This window comes from Girardinichthys multiradiatus, chromosome 12, assembly GCF_021462225.1.
Source record: "Girardinichthys multiradiatus isolate DD_20200921_A chromosome 12, DD_fGirMul_XY1, whole genome shotgun sequence".
NCBI lineage: Eukaryota > Metazoa > Chordata > Actinopteri > Cyprinodontiformes > Goodeidae > Girardinichthys > Girardinichthys multiradiatus.
In genome coordinates, this window is record NC_061805.1 from 514,688 (window position 1) to 536,371 (window position 21,684).

General features: G+C 38.8%; 1 protein-coding gene across 5 annotated transcripts in view; it reads right to left on the reverse strand.

Moving 5' to 3' along the window:
- Positions 1–21,684, reverse strand: part of pdzd2 (PDZ domain containing 2) — a 75,032-nt gene that overhangs the window by 36,052 nt on the left and 17,296 nt on the right. For all 5 annotated transcript variants that reach the window (XM_047381821.1, XM_047381819.1, XM_047381820.1 and 2 more), the window contains exons 3-10: positions 21,271–21,619; positions 17,536–18,005; positions 10,883–11,348; positions 6,931–7,076; positions 4,628–4,760; positions 2,809–2,961; positions 2,222–2,321; positions 340–488 (exon numbers count right to left, since the gene is read on the reverse strand). In XM_047381821.1, coding sequence (XP_047237777.1) covers positions 340–488; positions 2,222–2,321; positions 2,809–2,961; positions 4,628–4,760; positions 6,931–7,076; positions 10,883–11,348; positions 17,536–18,005; positions 21,271–21,390 — 1,737 coding nt within the window. In that variant the 5' untranslated portion in view covers positions 21,391–21,619. The remainder of the gene's footprint in view (positions 1–339; positions 489–2,221; positions 2,322–2,808; positions 2,962–4,627; positions 4,761–6,930; positions 7,077–10,882; positions 11,349–17,535; positions 18,006–21,270; positions 21,620–21,684) is intronic.

The window sequence follows — 21,684 nt, forward strand, 5'->3', positions numbered from 1 at the left end:
CCATGGTGTACCATGGGCAGAGGCAGCAAATGTTCTTCCAGAGTCTGTCTGATCTGAAAAATATGTTCAACGGAATCTGATGTTGATATTAACATGCTGGGGATGGTGTGAAATAAATTAAATGGGAACTTTTCACCTATTAACCTTCGAACTGGTTGTGAATTGGTACAGTATAATTGAATTCACAACAACCTCTAAAAAGGCTGTAATATCAGGATCTTGGACTTTATAAACAGAACACTAGAGCACAACTTATTAAGAACCTATTAAGAAGTGAAGTGCACCTTATATGTTCATCCTAACATCTTCAGTTGTATCTTATGTATGAAGCTCAGTAACCTGTCTGACTCCAGAACTATCTAGCTGCTGAGGGAGGGAGTGTTTCCGTCGGCCAGGTGGAGGTTTTTCTGCCACCTCATTGCCACTGATACTGGTCTCCACAAACAGTTCATCATCCTCGCCCACTGATTCCAGCCGACTGTTGCCACCTGAGGAAGAATTAAATACATTGATAATAGGTTTTTCACAGAAATAAATAGACTTTACGTAACTTACAAACAAACATACTAGAATACAATCAAATCCAGGGATTAATATTTCATTAACTTTTATCACTTTGACTGATGTATTGAAACACGGAACCCGAGCCGTGTAAAATCAGCAAAGGGGCCTCCAATTATCAGGGTTGGGAAATATCAGATAAAGCTGGGATGGGTAACTGGTCCTCAAAGGCTGTTCTTCTGTGTGTTTTAGATTTTTGGCTCCTTAGTCATACTATTTACGATTTCAATGAATGCTTAATTGGTAGGTTTCAGCAAAACCAGGTGACAAACTGTGGAGATGATTCATGCTTTTAAATTTTGCATATTTTGCAGCAGAAATGTATCTGCAACTTGTAGGACCCCAGCCCTTGAGGAAAGGTGCACCTCTGTATTAGTCTACCACAGAATTTATACTTATTTGAAATACCAGATGGTTTTTACTTTCATGCTCAAGCACGAATGAAAGGCAATGTGTAGCAGTGGTTTCACAAGATAAAGAATAAATGAAAAGGAAGACCACCTTCAAATCAAAGCCGTGACTGCTTTTCATTCACCTTGATGCTCTCTAAACTAGTTCTATAAGGAAGATAAAATTGTTTGAAAACAGTGAATATTGAACTTTTGATGACACATATGTTATGTTTTGATTTGCCCACTGGGATGAATGGCAGAGTTGGTTTCTTACATGATGATAACTTGGATCAGAACAGTTAGTGACACCTTCCCCTGGTGGATGGATTTATCTAATGTGCACCCAGTCTGTTAGTGAGAGTGGAATGGGCGAGTCTGGCAGGGTTGGTTTTCCAAAATACCATTACTGAAACAGCAGCACACAACTGCTGCCATAATGTGGTTGGTACTAGTTATTAAAGTAATCCCATTGGTAGATGGAATACTCTAGTGCCATGAAGTTGGGAAGAAGTCCCTGCCCTTTGTCAGGAGCAAAGAAAAATCAGCCATGATGACAATCAGCAGTTTTAAGAGTAAGGCCAAGCTGTTCATTTAAAAAAAAATACTTTTCCTGTTCATTGTCATTCCTCCTGAAACAAAACAAAAAGATACATGGAGGCTTTATGCCTGTTTGAATGACAAGTGCAGGCAAGCTGGGATGCACGACAACTGACTCTTAAAGGCGACCTTCATTTCACAGTGGAATATTTTAACAGCTACTCCAGTTAAGTGCCCTAAAAGAGATAGGCGCAGGTGACATGAGAAATGTGATAGGGCATAAGTCCCTGAGGCTTTTTTAGCCTTTTTGTGAGTCAAAATTGTCGAGGTAAATGTCAGTTTATTTTCCAACTTTCACTTCTGGTCATGAAATGTGGACAAAGGTTAAAATAATGAGACAACGTATACAGAAGGTGAGGGTGTCCAGCCTCAGCCCTAGGTACAGGGTTATGATCTCAGCCACAAAGGAGGGGGTCTGCTGATCTGGTGAGAGGGCTTCCTGGTTACCTTCCAGAGAAGGTGTTTTTGACAAATTGCTCCAGGAGAAAATAGCATAGATAATCCAGTAATTGCTTAAGAAATGATATCTATTGGTAGGCTTAATAACACTTCAGTGTCCAATGGAAGGACTAGATCCCAGGAAGAAATAACGTGGTCCAAAAAACAGCAGAAATGGATGGATGGACGGACGGACGGACAGACAGACAGACAGACAGAAAGGTTTTCCTTACCCTGGGATTGGGTGGATATCTTCAAGGGTGTAGGGCTGCAGCTGCATCCTTCTGATGCCTTCCCCTGACTTAATTCCTCCAGGTTCTCCAGGCTGGGTAACTACAAAAACACAGAGATTTTATTTAAATTGTTTCACAACGATGTGTATTAGATTTGTTCTAGTTCTAAATAAATGATTTGATACTGTTCTGGCACAGGAACACATCAGGATGGATTAATGCCCAAAAACTAAGCATGCCGCTCCAGTAATCCAGTCCGTCATAATGTGAAAATAGAGTCAGATATAACAAACCAGATCTAAAAATATTAAAAATAAAATTATTTTGTCAGAGAAAGACCTCCCCAGGGAAATATGCCCCACTGCATTTTAAATCTTGCTTTATTAGAAAGTATAGAAGTGTTCTAGACCACCTTTGAAGGATTTCTGAGGGGAACCTGTATTCAGCGCTCTCCGGGCATCATTGGATTTCTTCGAACAAATGTTAGGACTAGCTCTCAACAAGATCAATGATGCTTTGAATGCTGGTCACTTGTGTAATTTTAGTGCTATGAAACAAACTTCCATTTATATGTGAAATAATCTTACCAGGGAGGAGTTGTGAAGACCCGTAGTGCTGCTGAAGGTCTGAGAAGAGCAGGGGGGTGCAGGCTGAAACAGGGATAAGGAGGTTCTGCAGGTGCTGACAAGGTCTGGAAGGCTTGTGGAGGGGAAGTGTTCAAAATCCACTTCAGACTCCTCCTAAAGGGACAGGTTAAAATATGTATGAATTATACGCCTTTTTTTTTTTTTTATCTTAGGTAGAAAAAAGTCTGGTGCAGCTATGAACAGACAGACAACCAAAAAATATTCCAATGAATTTGGAATATTAAAAGAAGAAAATCATCAACGGTACCTGCAGCTTTACAGCATGAGTAAAAGAGCTCATTTGTAGTTAGAACTTTGCAGTTGGGAGAGCTCCAACATGGTCAAAAATAGGTTTTATAAGGGATCATGTGTAATCTGTTATAGTCATTTACTGCTTCACCGCTGTACAAGATGTAGGTGGAAATAACATATAACACCAATCTGTTGCCAGCAACATAATCTTAGTCAGTCTGCACCACAGGGGAATGCTACGCAGCACAGGAATGTCTCTGCTCCAACTGGGATTTGCTACCTGCACATCCAGGCAAAATATGGAAATACTTTAGGATCATTCAACATGATCAACTTAATTTATGGTTCTGATGGTACGACAGCATTATTGGTGTCGCAAAGTAGGGAACATAGGTCATGCTAAGAATTATGAGAGTTAAATAAAATAAAAACTCTGTTCTGGTGAGGTTGTGGTCGGGTCTGGTCAGATCAGAAGGATTTTGCCCTACCAGTATACCAACCATCAGTGAATTAAAATATCAGTAAATAAATTATTGGCTGGTATTTTAATGAATAAAAATTCACTCATTTGATCAACATCTATATGCAATATATAGTCTGAGAGCCTTAAAAGATTTAAATTATATAGATATTATCTTATAAAAAGATATTATTTTAACACTAATAAAATTAATAACATTTTTAATTGGTTACAGGTTAATGATCAACATCCAGTGCCTTTGTCTGATGGTACATCAATGCTGTTTTAGTTTCATTTTTTTTCTTATCTTATGATGAAGATCAGAGTTCTGTAACACAAATGTGGCTTTATTTAACACAACAGTCACTAACTCCATATAAAGTAGATACATCTTCTGTACTCGTGTTGATGACTAAGCAAGTTTCAAGGTTCTTGGTTGAAGTTAAATGTATGTCAGATTCTCATTGTCTTAACAGGCAGTACTGTATTAAAAATATTCATCAAATATTAGTTTTTATTCCCTTCAATTAATTACAATATTTTCATACAAAAACACATTTTCAGCTTTAGTCAAAAAAGTCAATACACTGTCTAAAAATCCAAACTGAGAATCATTTTTGGACCAGAATCAAACTGATTTGTACTTTATGATACAGCATTGGAAAATAATCCATTTCCTCAGTATAACGTTTAAAGAGCCCAATGTCACAGAGCTGTACTAATAGTACCAACAGCCCTAGAGTCGACTTTTACCTTTTAACATTTATAATTGTTAACGTTTGCTTCTCAGATTATGCTTTTTTACACTGAAATCAGTTCTCACATGTGACATTATTGTATAGGTCTGGAAAATAGAACTTTCTTTACTGATCTCTCTAAACTAAAACTGCTTTAACCTGGCAGCACTTTTCTATGCATTCAGATTGGAGTTATACATGCTCAGCTGTATTGTTGAAATTGAAATAGATGGCTAATGGCTGTGTGTAATGAGTTAGTGTGTAATGCCCATGCAGTTACTTAAACGAGGCGTGTGTTTGTTAGTTTGTGTGTGCGCAAACATGCATTTACCCGACTTGATACCACCAACTGGACAAGACCAGTAGTGGAGCGAAGGACAGAAACCGCCTCATGATGTGTGAGACCCACTAGAGAGTGGCCATTAACCATGAGTAATTCATCACCAACATGGAGACGTCCATCCCTGAAACATCCACAAACACGTCGTTAGCCTCTTAGCATAATTGCCAAAAGCATAGTTGAATGTTTTCAGAAAACAAGAAAAACACATTTTCAGCAAGCACATTATATAGGTTTATTGATACTGTAACAGTAAGCTAAAATATGACTTACGCAATTATGCTATAAGGGGGAATGATGAATATAATTAGAATGCAAATAGCAAGAATTTCGTTGTAAGTTTGTAATAGAAACAGTATTTTTGGACACTACTTGATCTTTGAATCTCCAGTGATGAATACTACAAAGTGTAATATGCGGTGCCATAATTTTAGCCCAGTAAAAGCTACGCTTATACGAAGAACTTTAAACAATTTGATACTTATGTAATTATGTGTTAAATACATTTTGTTTGTCATAATTAAAACAATTATTAAAATTACGAACATTACATACATATTTCAATAACTTATGTTCTAAAAAATGAACAACTGTACAATTAAAAAAGGAGATGTGAAAATAGTTCTTTCAATTTAAAAGCAAAATTAATTATCTAAGTATTAATGAAAAAGGCTCGATATTGATTAGTTATTTTACTTACAAATATGTACATCTTACTAGAGACTGGATAAATGTAAATATACATGTTGTAGACTGATGACGACATCATCAGTCTACAACATGACAATTATAGTGTAAAGTGGATGATTATGGCATGGAAGATAAATTAAATGAATACATATTTATAATGTAGCAATTATTTAGTTTAGACTGTATCATTTAATAATTTCAACAAATCATGAACTTATTTTATCCATCAGCATTACCCATCAAACTCTACAGCTGCTATAGATGATGGAACTGGTCTGCAGGTAAGTTGTTGTGTCGTTAACCAGTCAGATGTTAGGATCTATTTGATGGCAGTTTAAAGTATATCGTGATGGTTTTTTTAACAGGAAATGTAAAATAATTGATTTAATTACACATGCTTTTGACACATAATCAACTCAAGTTTTAATTTTTATATTTCATTTTTGGTGTATTTAATTCATTAATGACATAATATGTATTTATTAGATTCTATTTAAAAAAAACTTTTAACAAATAATTTATTAAGCATTTTGGTACTTCTGGCTCTTGATAATCATCAGCAGGAACGAGCAAGTCGAAAACGTTGCTGTTCTTGAAGCGACAACTTTAAGGTCGCATTTAAACAAACCACAAGCCTTTTAGAATGATATCCTTTGGCCAGCAGCACATTTGGAGAAAACCAAATACAGCTTAACTACACAAACACCTAATACCATTTGTCAAGCATGGCAATGTAGGGGTGATAATTTGGGCTTGATCTACCAATTCACCCATTGACATGACCTGAATGGTCAGTGAGTTGACCATGAAGTCCTCTGAACATCGAAGTATTCCTGAGTTAAATGTTAAGCTGTCTGACTGATGGCTAAAGTTTGGTATAAGCTGGGTCATGCATGAGGGCAATAACCCCAAATACAGCAGTAAGTCTACAACAGCACGGCTGACAAAGGAATCAAGGTGTTGAAATGGTCTAATCAAAGTCAAGATCTTTTCATAATTAACACGATTGTACATGTTTCTTTTTTATTCCAATGTGATTTCAGTATAGTACCATATATTTGTATACACACCTTGTAATAATTTTACAATTTGATATACTTTTAAACTAATTAATTCCATTGAACTATTCTGACGTGATTTCTTTAGTCAGATCTCATAAAAAATGGAAATTTGGCTTTGGATGCCATTTCTATTTGTATTTTGTGTCAGAGAATGTTTCTTTATGTTTAGTAATGCTACTGAGGAGGAGCAGAGAGCAGAATCTCACTGTCCATGCAGCAATATCTTGTTTATTTCTTTTATAAGGACAATAAATGGTCACATGATGGTACCTGAGTCTATTACAGCAGTAACATTTGTTGGAAAAACAAGACATCAAGATAAAAGGTTAAAACATCCACCAACCTAAATTCTAATGCTAAAAATCCTGAAAGAAACATAAAGTTACAAATACACTAATCCTGCTTGAAAGACATATTACATAAATTCCGCACAGATCATTTTTATTAGATATTATTCATTACAAGAATTTGTAAGGCACAAGAAAAACTGGTATCATTGCATGTGCACAGAAAAAAATACAAATTTATTGGAACCATTGGTACCTGTGAATAGCACCCCCTTTCTCTATATGAGCAATAATGATGCCATGAGAAGAGCGCTTGGAGCCACGTCCCCCTGTTATTTGTATGCCAAGTCCCTCATGACCTTTTACCATGTGCATCTTCCAGATGTGGCTGCCCTCTCTGACCTAGAAAGGGAGAAAAAAAATGTTGAAAAAGTTCATCACACAAGATCAAGACACAGAAATTATGATATTAATAAAGCATAACTCACAATGAACAGTTTAATATTATTTTTCAGAATTTTACCCTTTCAGGATACTTTTAGGATAAAAATTTAGCTTTAAATTAAAATTAAGCTTTAGTCCTGTTTTCTTTTTGACGGTGGTGGCAGTGGTAGGGGTTCGTCCTGTAACCAGCTGACTTGCAAGTTCAAACCCCCGCTCTGTCTGTCTCACTTGTTGTGTCCTTGGACAAGACACTTCACCCTCCTTGCCTGCTGATGGTGGTTGGAGGGCCCAGTGGCAATGATTGTATGGCAGCCTCACGTCTGTCAGTCAGCCCCAGGGCAGCTGTGGCTACATCATAGTCCACCACAGTCAGTGTGTGAATGGGTGAATGACTAATTGTAGTGTAAAGTGCTTTGGGGTCTCTACGGACATGATAATGCGCTATACAAGTGCAGGTCATTCACCATTTCTTTTAATTACTTTGGCAACCCTGACTATATCAGACATTTTTTTAAATGGTGTGCATTACAAAGCAATCTCCTTTTAATATTCTTGAAGCAATGTAACATGTAAGATGCAATTCCACCCGAATCTTAAAACCTTGGTGCACTGAATCTAATAAAATCCTGGAACTACCAAGTGATTATGTGAACAGCCTAGGGGACAGCACCTGGAGAATGACTTTTGCCCTAAAACACACTCAAGAAAATTATTTTGACATGAACACAACTTGTTTTTGCAGACCAGGAAGGAAGCTTGCCGCCTGAAATTCTGGGATTTTTGCAGCCTATGCAAACACAACCACCTCAGACACTGCTGCAGGCATTTCACGTCCCATCACTGTCAGCGTGGTAGTCAGTGGAGACGCTGTCAGGTGGTATTTGGATTCTGTCTAGCCTGTCCCTGTCCAAGAGGTAATTAAAGTCTCACCTCCTTCTGTCCTGCAGATAATTGATGTCCCATAAGAACCTAAAGGTTGAGTCGCACATGGAGAACATCTTAAAGTCAACACTTAGATTTTTATTAAGAATTTAGAACATCAGAGCTCTTGTATCTATAACAGTGAAACTATTAATGCTGGATGGCATTAGTTTACATTATTTTTTTAATACTTACATTGGGGAGAACAAGTATTTGATACATTGCAGCTTTTGCAAGTTTTCCCACTTGGAAGTCTTTAATTTTTATTATACGTACTCTTCAATTGTGAGTGACATAATCTAAAAGAAAAAAACATAAAATCACATTGTGTGATTTTTAAGTAAGTAATTAACACTTTATTGCATGACATAAGTATTTGATACATCAGAAAACACTAAACTTAATATTTGGTACAGAAACCTTTGTTTGCAATGACATATATCAGATGTTTCCTTTAGTTCTTGACGAGGTTTGCCCACACTGCAGCAGAGATTCTGGATCACTCCTCCATATAGATCTTCAGATCCTTTAGGTTTCGTGGCTGTCACTGGGCAATATGGAATTTCAGCTCCCTCCAGATCCAAGATTTGCGATTGAGTTCAGATCTGGAGACTGGCTAGGCCACTCCAGGACCTTGAGATGCTTCTTATGGAGCCACTCCTTAGTTTCCCTGGCTCTGTGCTGCAGGTCGTTGTCATGCTGGAAGACCCAGCCACAACCCATCTTCAATGCCTTATTGAGGGAAGAAAGTTGTTGGCTAAGATCTCCTGATACATGACCCCATCCATCCTCCCCTCAATAGGGTGCAGTCGTCCTGTCCCCTTTGCAGAAAAGCATCCCCAAAGAATGATGTTTCCACCTCCATGCTTCATGGTAGGGATGGTGTTCTTGGGTTGTACTCATCCCTCTTCTTCCTCCAAACATAGCAAGTGGAGTTTAGACGAAAAAGCTCTATTTTTGTCTCATCAAACACATGACCTTCTCCCATTCCTCCTCTGGATCATCCAGATGGTCGTTGGCAAACTTCAGACGTACCTGGACATGCACTGGCTTGAGCAGGGGGACCTTGCGTGCGCTGCAGGATTTTAATTCATGGTGGTGTAGTGTGTTACTAATGGTCTTCTTTGAGACTGTGGTCCCAGCTGACTTCAGGTCATTGACTTGGTCCTGCCGTGTAGTTCTGGGCTGATCCCTCACCTTCCTCATGATCATTGATGCCCCACGAGGTGAGATCTCATGGAGCCCCAGACTGAGGGAGATTGACCATCATCTTGAACTTCTTCCATTTTCTTATAATGGCACCAACAGTTGTTGCCTTCTCACCAAGCTGCTTGGGTATTTTCCTGTAGCCCATCCCAGCCTTGTGCAGGTCTACTATTCTATCCCTGATGTCCTTACACAGCTCTCTGGTCTTGGCCATTGTGGAGAGGTTGGAGTTTGTTTGATTGAGTGTGTGGAGAGGTGTCTTTTATACAGATAACGAGTTCAAACAGGTGCAATTAATACAGGTAATGAGTGGAGAACAGGAGGGCTTCTTAAAGAAGAACTAACAGGGCTGTGAGAGGCGGGATTCTTACTGGTTGTTAGATGATCAAATACTTATGTCATCCAATAAAATGCTAATTAATGACTTACAAATCACACAATGTCATTTTCTGGATTTTTGTTATAGATTCCATCACTCACAGTTGAAGAGTAGCTATGATAAAAAAGAAAGACTTCTACATGCTTTGGAAATGAGAAAAGCTGCAAAATCGGCAGTCTATCAAACACTCGTTCTTCCCAATGTAGCTTCTTTTAGCCATAATGGCTCTGTCTGCCTGGTGCATAAGTTTAATACAAAACATTCACAAACTAAGGAGATGCTCAATTTGTACCCAACAGTCAAAACTGCAGGCTATGAAAAGGTAAAAACTCTGTCAAAAAGTGTGGGAATTATAGCAAATAAGAAACAGAGTAATATTGAAAAAACATTTCTAGATGCTCAACATTTTAATATAAACAAACAGTGTTATTCCAAGTAGTTAAGAATTTAGTTTGTTAGTCAAAGCTGACAAAAGTCCACCAACTGGCCAGATCCCATAGAAAACTACCCTGCTGAAGCTAGAATAGAATCTCAAATAAGAAAATGCAAAATTACCTGAAACACAGATAATGAACAGGCCTGATGCTAAATATATTTGAGTGGACCAGGTACTTGTTTACACTGTTAAAATGTGGTTTTCCAGTTGTTTGTTCAACTGAATTCAATGTAGATACTTCCCTCACGGATCTTAGCACTGTTTTCTTATTTATCTAATTTATTTTGTGAAATAAATAACTCTCCGAGTACTTAATGGTTTTCCACTGAGAAAATACACATTTTTGTATCAAAAAGCATTGAGTATTTTTCTTGGTATTAGTATTGAGCTAAAATGTTAGCATTGTGACAACCCTAGAACACCCTAAATGGGTTTTCAGGCAATCATTGGGCCCAGAGGGGCACACATGAGTAAAACAACCATGCACTCACAGTCTACCACCCAAGGTAAGAACACAGTTGAGGCTCATGGTGGACACCTTGGTCTAAGGTTTTATTATACTACTGAATGTTAACTGTATCCTATCTAAACGACACATGTTGCCAGTGCCTCTTTCGCTCTCCAATCTGGATGCTGTAAATCCATCTAAAACAGGGGTATACCATTTCTGTGAAACTGAAGGTAGACCACTGTGTGCATTTCCATTGCTCAATATTTTCCTTTTGTCTCTTTTCTTTTGTATAATTGTGTAAATAATTAAGACACTAGTATCATTCCATGTGCAGTTAAACTTAAGCGGAGCATGTTAGAAGATCGTCTCACCTGGGTTGTAGCTTCACTGGTGAAGGAATGCATTTTGCATTCCAACATCTGACTGTGACTTCTTCCAGGCAGAGTTGCAGCAGCTCCATTGTATGAATGAATAGTTCTTATCTGAGGAGAGGAGTCTGTGCTGCAATCTGAGTCCTCCAGTGGAGGACTGACTTCTCCATCAGTATTTAGAGCAGAGTTCCAGTGGCAGCTTTGGATCTCTGATTCAGTACTTTCCCTAAGGTCTTGGTTAAACGATGACCGTGATATGACGCCAAACTTGCGTGTGCGTTTGTAGTTTGCCTCATCAGAATCATCTATGTCCTGCGGCTGGTCCTGCTGGTTTTCACAGTGGCCCATCCTGTTAGGAATAATGACACTTTCCCTGACACAAGGAGGGAGAGGGGCCTTTCGCTTGATTCGACGCAAAATGATCAAATAGATGCAACCGCCATTCCAGCACTGGTCAACTAGATAGCTGTAAAAAAAACACACACACTTAGTATTTACAAAACTATTCTGTAAATTTTTTTTGCCAAACAAACACAAATAACAAAACAAAAAGAAAAAAAGTAATTATTTTTAAGTAAAACTTTATTGTTCATTCAAGAAAAAATGGACAAAGTGTTGCAAAGTTGCCTTGAAACAACTAAAGTGAACATGCACCACCACCAATAGCTAGCAAAATACTTAATGTAAACTCGCCCACTCAAAGAGCCCAGAGTACAGAAACATCAGTAATGACTACTCCAAATACCCAACTGTTAATAATCACTATACAAATTAAATTCAAATTCAAAAATATTTTATTAATCCCAAAGGGAAATCAAATTTTGTTGTAGCCCCTATTATACAGGTTTCTTCAAAGAGCCATAGTAGATGCTGATGGCTGTGGGCAGGAAGGATCTCCTGTAGGCACTCAGACAACAATTCTGAGCACTACTCTGCTGGACAACACACGGTTAAGAAAACCAAAAAAAACGGTCTGTCGTGGCAGATGGCCGCTCACAACGAGCCTGGTTCTGGTGGAGGTTTCTTCCTGTTAAAAGGGAGTTTTTTCTCTCCACTGTCGCTACATGCATGCTCAGTATGAGGGATTGCTGCAAAGTCAACACCAGTGACTGTCCACTGTCTCTACATGCTTATGCAGGAGGAGTGAATGCTGCAAGTCACTGACTCGATGCAATCTACTGGGTTTCCGTAGACAGACAAACTCTTAACCAATTTGAATAATAAACTGAATCAGACTGCACTGTTTGATAGTTAAGATTAATTGGAATGTATGTACCTGACTTGAAATCTGTATGATTCAACTGAATTAACTTTGTAAAGTGTCTTGAGATGACGTGTTGTGAATTGGCCCTTTATAAATAAAACAAAATTGAACTGAATTGGATGTCAGGGCAACAGGTCTATAGTCATTGAGGACTGATGGGGAAGTTTTCTTTGGTACCAAAACAAGACAAGAGATCTTCCACAACACTGGAACTTTCTACTGGGTCTAGGAGCATCAGCATCTTCTGATTTAGTTAAAAAAAAAATGTGGAAGCAGAAGGTTCCATGGCTGAGGTGGAAGATAAATCATTTGAGGTGTGACTGAAAAGCATTGGGTCAAAGATGGGTGGGATCTCTGTTTGGCTATGGGCAGGAGTGCAGGATACTGAGCTTGTTCCTAAACTGAAACTATTGAAAAATAAATGTTCTTTGGCTCTGTCCAGACATCCATCTTTTCGATCGCCCTTTTGCTTGAAGCTTGTGTCTTCTTAATGCCTGACCACACATCCCTAATATTCTTTTGCTGGAGCTTGCTCTCCAGCTTGTTCTTGTACACCTCCTTGCTGTTTCTTATCTTGATTTTAAATTGCTTCTGTATACTCCTTAATAATGATGTGTCTCCCTCTCTAAATGCTCTTTTTTCTTGTTAAGGAGGTCCTTCAGGTCACTAGTGTTCCAGGGTTTGTCATTGGGGAAGTATCTCACTGTTCTGGTGAGATTGGTGTTATCCAAAGAGGTTTATATAGTCAGTTATAGTTACTCAGTAATGGCTCTGATGTCTTCTCCATGTGGCTGGCACAGTGTGTCCCAGTCTTTAGCCTCAAAGCAACCTCACAGGGCTTCTTCAGCTTCCTGTGACCATCTTCTCACAGTTCTCTTTATTACAGCTTGCCTCTGAACAATGGGCTTATATTTTGAGCAGAGAAAAACAACATTGTGATCTGATTTGTCTAAAGAGGTCTTGCTTTAGGGATGTATGAGTCCTTGACATTTACATAAAACAAATCAGTTTTGTGTAGCAGAGAGTGAAGCATGGTTAAAAAACCCAGTTATTGCCACAAATACATTGGGATGTTGTGTCTGTAGGTCAGCAACAACTGAGCTAATTACATTACATGCAGTGTTGGCAACAGCGGATGGTGGAATGTAAGCTGTCGCCAAAATAACACTGGACCTTTCTGGGTAAATAATGTGGACGAAAACTTACTGCTAACAGTTCAAAATATGGACTGCAGAGACAACACTTTACAGTAACGTATGTCTTATATTACATTATATGTTGATTACAAACACTGCTAATCCACCTCCTTTGAATTTGCTCCTTCTCCTTAAATCTCTATCTGTTCGTATGTCAGAAAACCTGGCAGAGAGACGGTGGAATCGAGGATATGATCCTGCAGACATGTCTCAGTGAAACACATGATACTGAATTTCTGATTCTCCAGCTGGGTCCTTTGTAGGGCTTGGGGTTCCTCCAACTTGTTTCCCAATGTTCTCACATTGCCCATTGTAATCGATGAAAAAGATGTTTTCAGTTTCCTCCTTCTCTCTCTTCTCTTTAATACTGCTCTGCATCCACATCGACTCTTTTTCAATTCATCAGGGATTTGGGGTTGTAGTTGAAGTATTATTTGAGCCTCTGAGATATTAATCAGCTGCTTTCTGGTTGAAAAAACCCCCACCTTGTTACCTATGGTTATGCATCATAACAAATGTCCAAAAGTAAAAATGTATTAGCAAAAATCCTTCCAGCTGCACAACATCAAATATCGGAGAGGATAATCTGTGGCCTTTCCGTGGCACTCTACGGATTGGTGGGCCGGCAACTTTCCCTTAGGCATGGTGGTGGGCGGGGTGGTACATCGCGTGGTCTGCTGGGCTGGGGGGTCAAGGACTGGGCGCTTTGTTGGTCCTGCGCCCGGGTCCGAATTTTATTGCACATCTTAGACACTCTTACTTATAACATTTTCATGACAAGCAGATGTAGGGGCTTGGGGGTGGGCACACTTAATGGCATCCAGAAGCGGTCCATTTAATTTGGACCAGGTGGACCACTCTTTGTTTCATGGCCCCCTCTCTGGATGGGGAGAGTGGTCATTGGTGGCCGGAGTTGGAGCTGCACACTGCCTATCAGTGGCTGCTGTCTCTGCCCACTGGTATGGTTGGTTACCGTGTCCGGGTCTGGGTGCTTTGGTGTGTGGCGGCTCACTCCCGATGGCTGCTTGGCGGGGCCAGGACCTCCTGGCTCTGTCGGCCCTTCGCTGGGGGGGTCGGTATTCCCGGCAGTGGTCCTCTCGGGGTTCCCATGCTCTGGGGGGGCTTTGGATGTCGGTGACTCTGATCTCCTCCGTCTCTGTGTCGGGTACTAGGGGGCAAGTCTGTGGCTCCTCGCACCCATTATTGCATATTTTTATGGAAAAACCTTATATGCACAAACACACTCACACATACACCCACAGGTGTTTGAATTGAGGTGTTAACAGACACACGGATGTTCTATATTGAGCCGCTTGTATTCTTTTCATCCTTGTTTCTCTCCTCTATTTGTTTCTCCTTCTCCTTTTTGCCTTTTGCCTCAGCTCTCTCTCTTTCTTGCTTCTTCTGGTCCCAAAGCAGTTTCTAATATAGTTTTTTATACAAAGATTTAGCCAATGCTCTACTTGGGAAAGTAAATCTGTTGGGCTTCTTTTGGCACTCAGACAACAATTCTGAGTGCTAGACTGGACTTTGAAAAAAAGATAAAATAGTTACCCAACCACTGACTATTTTAACAGAAAGTCATTCAATTTGTTTCTGAGTCAACTGTTTCCTGTTTTGTCATTGTCGTATATTCCTTTGAGTCTATTTTCTTAAATCTATCTATCTATCTATCTATCTATCTATCTATCTATCTATCTATCTATCTATCTATCTATCTATCTATCTATCTATCTATCTATCTATCTATCTATCTATCTATCTATCTATCTATCTATCTATCTATCTATCTATCTATCTATCTATCTATCTATCTATCTATCTATCTATCTATCTATCTATCTATCTTTCTCACTTAATGGGTCTCTTTATTTTCATGACTATTTACATTGTAGATTCTCACCAGAGACAACACACCTGTGAATGAACACAAATGGAATTATGTATTAAACAGAAAAGTGTGAAATAACTCTGAACATTTTTATATTTTAGATTATTACAAAATAGCCACCCTTTGCTTTGATGACTGCTCTGATCTCTTAGCGTTCTCTCCATGAGCTTCATGAGGTGGTCACCTGAAATGGTTTTCTAAAAAGTCTTGAAAAACCTTCCCAGACATTCATTGAGAGACAGCCAAATGTTAATATTTCAGTCATTACAGCAAAGGGCAGCTACTTTAAGGATTCTAAAACACAACATATTTAAAGTTATTTTGCTATTTTTGGTTTGCTACATAGTTGTGTCAGGATCTGAGGATGTTAAGGTTTTGTTTTGTGCCTGGTTCATGATTATTTTCCTTGTGGTGCCTTGGTTTATTTACTATTTTAGTTTCTTCTTCTGATTATGATGTATGTTTTCTAGTTGTCACTTTTATTCCTTATTTAGTCTTGTATTCTGTTCTTTGTGTATTTTAGTTTATGTTTTGTAAGAACTTCCTTTTTGTAGATTGTGTTATTGCTTCTCTGTTCAGCTCATGCTTTGTGTTCACTTCTGTCTCAGCCCATTCATGTTTGTCTCCACTACCTGCCAGTCAGCTTGTAATTAGTTTCATTTGGTCCACCTGGACTCTGCCAGTCAATCTCTCAGCTGCACGTGTTTCACGCTTTACATATACTCCTCTGTTCTGTTCACTCAATGCTGGATCATTAAATGTACTTCTATATGTCCCTATGTTTTTGTTTCGATGTTCCATCTACGTTCTGCCACCCATGTTTAGTTAGCTTTGGTTTATTAATTAAATCCCTTTATTTTTACTTGGTGCTGCCTGTCTGCATTTGGGTCCCATTCTTGAAACCACACCGACAATTGCATATGTGTTCATTCACTGTTTTGATGCCTTCATTGAGAATCTACATGCAATGTATATAGAATATCATAAACATAAAGAAAAGCATGAAAACTAAGAAAGGTGTTCTTAAACGTTTGACCGGTAGTGTGTACACACTACCGGTCAAACGTTTAAGAACACCTTTCTTATCTTTGTCCATCTGCCCCTGACTGCACATGTGCTTTTTAAACATACACTCACCGGCCACTTTATTAGGTACACCTGTCCAACTGCTCGTTAACGCAAATTTCTGATCAGCCAATCACATGGCAGCAACTCAATGCATTTAGGCATGTAGACATGGTCAAGCCATCCAGAAGAGCATCTCTGAATGGACAACACATCGAACCTTGAGGTGGATGGGCTACAGCAGCAGAAGACCACACCAGGTGCCACTCCTGTCAGCTAAGAACAGGAAACTGAGGCTACAATTCACACAGACTCACCAAAATTGGACAATAGAAGATTGGAAAAACGTTGCCTGGTCTGATGAGTCTTGATTTCTGCTGCGACATTCGGATGGCCGGGTCAGAATTTGGCATCAACAACATGAAAGCATGGATCCATCCTGCCATGCATCAACGGTTCAGGCTGGTGGTGGTGTAATAGTGTGGAGGATATTTTCTTGGCACACTTTAGGGCCCTTAGTACCAATTGAGCATTGTGTCAACGCCACAGCCTACCTGAGTATTGTTGCTGACCATGTCCATCCCTTTATGACCACATTGTACCCATCTTCTGATGGTTACTTCCAGCAGGATAACGCGCCATGTCATAAAGCACGAATCATCTCAGACTGGTTTCTTGAACATGACAAAGAGTTCACTGTACTCAAATGACCTCCACAGTCACCAGATCTCAATCAAATAGAGCACCTTTGGGATGTGGTGGAACGGGAGATTCTCATCATGGATGTGTAGCTGATAAATCTGCAGCATCTGTTTGATGCTATCATGTCAATATGGACCAAACTCTCTGAGGAATGTTTCCAGTACCTTGTTGAATCTATGCCATGAAGGATTAAGGCAGTTCTGAAGGCAAAAGGGGGTCCAACCCGGTACTAGCAAAGTGTACCTAATAAAGTGGCCGGTGAGTGTATGTTGCACAGTGTGGGTTAACTCGGTGTGGGTTTAAGTGGAGGTAAAAAAGTTGTGGGAGGGGGAAATTGTTATGTAGGAAATTTAATAAAAAAGTCACTAAGCACAGAGATGTCCTGCCCTTTAAGTGTTATAACACTGCAGAACACTTGTATAGATTTTGTGGACTCAACAATACAGTTCATATTCCAAGAAACATTTTAAAGATTGTTGCTTAGATTTCATAAACAGTGCAGGAAATTTTGAAGTATTTAGTACTATGATTTTACCTGGCTCCACCGACATTAACTCCCACCATCAGTTGTCCATTTACTGACAGCAATTCGTCTCTGAGTTTTATACACCTGCAACAGGCTGCTGGGCTTTTCTTTTTCACCTCTGTCACCCAGATGCAGCCCACATCAATGATGGGGGCCTCCTCTTTCCTTTTCCTTGATGATCCCTTTTTCCTGTTGTCAGGATCCCCAAAAATTGGGATGTTCCCAAAGCTCAGGCCAAATTCAACAGCATCACCCTCACCTTTTCTGAGGGAAACAGCATGAACTTCAACATCAAGTCCCTTCCTACAGGAGGAGTTTGTAGTTGAGAGATCCGAGTCACCGTCCATGAAATTGAACTTAATATACTCCACCAACTTCTGAGCAGCAGCCAGACACAGGGGCAAGTCATCCAACTGAATGATGCTAACGCCATTGTTGCCACACAAACTGTCTTCTTTTGCATTGTGGTACTCTTCATCCTGGAGGAGATAGAAAAACCAAAAAAATCTGTTTACTCAGTCAAAAATACACCTATTCTAGACAAACAGCATCAGTACCATCAGTTGCCAGGGAAAAGTATACATATACTTATATAATAATAATTATGAACCTCTCTGTATGATTTTGAATCTTTCTTTCAAGAATATTCCTAAAACTAAAAATTTTAATGAATTCTAAATACAAGAAATACAAGGTCGCCCTGTAATGGATTGGCGACCTGTTCAGGGTGTACCCTGCCTCTCGCCGTAGACTGCTGGAGATAGGCACCAGCTCCCTCGTTATCCACTATGGAAGGAGCGGTATAGAAGATGAATGAATGAATGAATGAATGAATGAAATACAAGAATTGGATGCACAAGTTTCAATTTATTATGGACTGTCTCTAACCTAAAAATGCTAATAATTATAAATACATGCACAAATATATACATATGCCATAAGTGACCTTGTTAAATGTCTCCTGGTGATTTGCTCAGTGCCCACAAGTTTTCTGTAGCCATCAACAAGCTTCTGGTATAACTCTGGCTGTCTTTTTTGACCACTCATCTCAGCGGTTTTAAGAGAGTTCATTTAAACTGGTTGCATCCTCTCACAGACATGCCTTTTAAGCAAATTTTTAGTATGGTTGATTTCAGGGCTTTGGGAAATCCATTCCAGAAGCTTAATGCCAGTCTTGGCATCTATGTCCTGATGAAATACCCAATTGCTTCCAAGTTTTAAATAAGCTTTTAAGTTGAAGTAAAGTTGGAGAACTGAAATGGGTTCTTCATTCTTCCATCCACCTTTGGCAATGTAGCAGAACCAGTGGTGGTAAACCAGCCTTAGCTTAAAGTAACCACCAGTATAATTGACAGTTGAAATGTTGCATTTTGATTTAAAAGCTTCACCCTGTCTACTAGAGAAAGCACCCATTGTCATTTTGGCCAAACAACTCAGTAAATCTTTTCTCCAGAGGGCTTCTTGTCCATGTTGGCAGCTGCAAATGCAGATTAAGCTTGAAGGTGACTATTTTGGAGCAGGGACTTCTTTCACACAAAGTCACACTGGAGCTCTATCAGTAATAATTATCATTGTAAAATTATGCTAAATTCATTGAATTCTTTGAATTTATTTATATCAAAATAAATGTATTGTGTTTTTGGTGTCATCCAGGTGCTTAATGAAGAAGAGGTTGCCCATTTGGATACAACATTTACAGTGTAATAGTATATAAAAATCTTTTTAAATCTTACGTTCTTTGATTATTTTGTTAATGTTCATACAGGAACCCATGGTGGTGCAGGTGTTACCACTGTTGCCTTGGGTTTCTGGGTTCTAATCCAGGCCAGGGTCTTTATGTATGGAGTTTGAATGTTCTCCCCATGCATGCACAAGTTCTCTCTTTGTACATCAGCTTATCCTGCAGTCCATAAATGTTCATGTTCTGTGTTTCTCTATGTTGCCCTGTGATGGGCTTGCAGCCTGTCAAGGGTGTACCCTACCTCCTGCCAATGACTGGTGGAAATGGCTCCACCCCCCAAGAGACCCTGCAAAGAGCTAAGTCTTTACAGAATAGCAATATCCAGTCATGGCTGCACAGCGTAACATACCTAATAATAATAAAGTTGTGTAAGCACCAATGCTGTTTTATGAGATAAATCTCTGAGAGCTGATGTTGGAAAATCACACATTATTTATTGTGGATTTCCTCTCTTATATTGTGTTTCTTAAAACTACACAGGGAGCTTATAAAGAGTTTTTAAACCAACTACTTGCAGAAAAATGTGACTCATGTGATCATCAGCCATGTTGATGTCTGAATAACAATGTAGTTGAGGTGATTTAATGTGTCTGTGATGTTACAGGCACAGGATCTGTTGATTCTGAGACATGACTTTGTGTTTATTTCCATATGGAGCAGGCAACTGTGATCCGATACCTCTGGACAATTTTTAATGGCAGGTGTGAGTTGTTGTTAGGCTGGCCTACTTATAACCTGATCAGCCTGAACGCATATCAGTATCAGGTCTAAACAGGCCCATAGAGACAGTAGGATAGATATGCTGCTGTTGAAGCTTCAGTCAAAGGTAAAAAATAAAGACAACTGAAAGCATAAAGCTAAAAATATGATAAGACACATTAGGTTAGCTCATGAAAGCCAAATGTTTACTAGGAGAAAAGCAAAGTTAGAGCCAGAGATGGAAAATTACTTCACAAAATGCCTTTAAAATGATGCATTGATTTACCAAACTGTGATAAAGTGATGCCACAACGTCACTAAACAACGATATTACTACCAAACACCTGCACTAAACTTTTAAAGTATAGCTTTAGAAATATACTTACAATGAAATTAGTTTTCATGTGGCCAATATAACTACAAAATACTGAGTTTTTTATAACTTTATTGAAAGTAAATGTATGGTTCTTAAAAAATGATAGCACATAACAAACCTCTGCTTTTGAATACTGACTGAGTGATTTATTTTATTTTTATTGTTTCAGAAACATTTTAGTTCTTCAGAGCATCATTTGAAAAACTAGCCCAAAACAATCAAAAGACCAAAAAAAACTCGAGACAAAAGAATTGAAAAATTGAAAGATGGGAAAATTATATAATCCTATAAATATATATAAATATAATTTAACATTCTTTCTACTTTGCTTAGCAGAATTTTGCCTCTGAGTAAGAAAAGCTAGAGAACCTGTGGCTTCATGCAACCATCTCAGTAAAACTGCTGATCACAAAACCGACAAAACAAGGACCACCTGCAATAGGTCCAGAAAGATTCTTCTATGTGAATTCCCAGCCTTCGTCTCAACCTAACTGATGTTTATTAGTAATAACAGGTAGAAATGGAAGAGGTTTTCCAAGATGTTTTAGATTTCAAAATTAGAACCACAATATGCAGGCAGATGAGTTTAGACAGGGCTAAAGATGCAATTTAAAAATAGATCCTTTATTAAGTTGTCGGATCTATGTCCATTTATTTGTTGTCTGAGTTTGTTGTCTTAAAGCGGTTGTGAAATTGGTCAGGTACCTGGACCGGATGAGGATCTATAGTGAAACAGCTTACTTTCTATTTACAAACTAATATGGTATAAAATCCTATCAAGAAACTACAATACAAATCATATACATCTGCCTCCTCTAAAGGCCACCAGTGCCACAAAAAAAATAAAAATAAATAATAATTAAAAAAAATATATATATATATATAAGACCAAAAAGTGAGGATTGTGGGTGGGAGTGTAGTGAAGTACCTTATATTCCACACTGTCTTCTTTTATGTTCTCCCTCTTGTTAGATCTCACCATCTGAGCCCTGTGCCAGTCCTCCAGCAGCAGGAGGATGCTGAGGGCATTGTCCTGAGTGATAGGCATACTGGCATTTTGTGCCTGCTGAAGATAACTTACCAACAGCAACACTGATGCTTGCCACCATTAGAACAAAAACGAGAACCCATGTCGGCTAAGCTTCACAAATCTGTTTCTGAGTGAAGAGTACTGAACAGAACTTGTGTAAACTCAAGAGGAATTAGTCAGATAAACCTGTGGGGAAGATGTCTTATTGCTGTCCACAGTGGTGTCTGCAGGATTGGACTATCATCATCTGAAAAACACACAAATGTAAAAAACGGGTCACACTCTAACAGCAAACAAAAGGTATTGTTATTT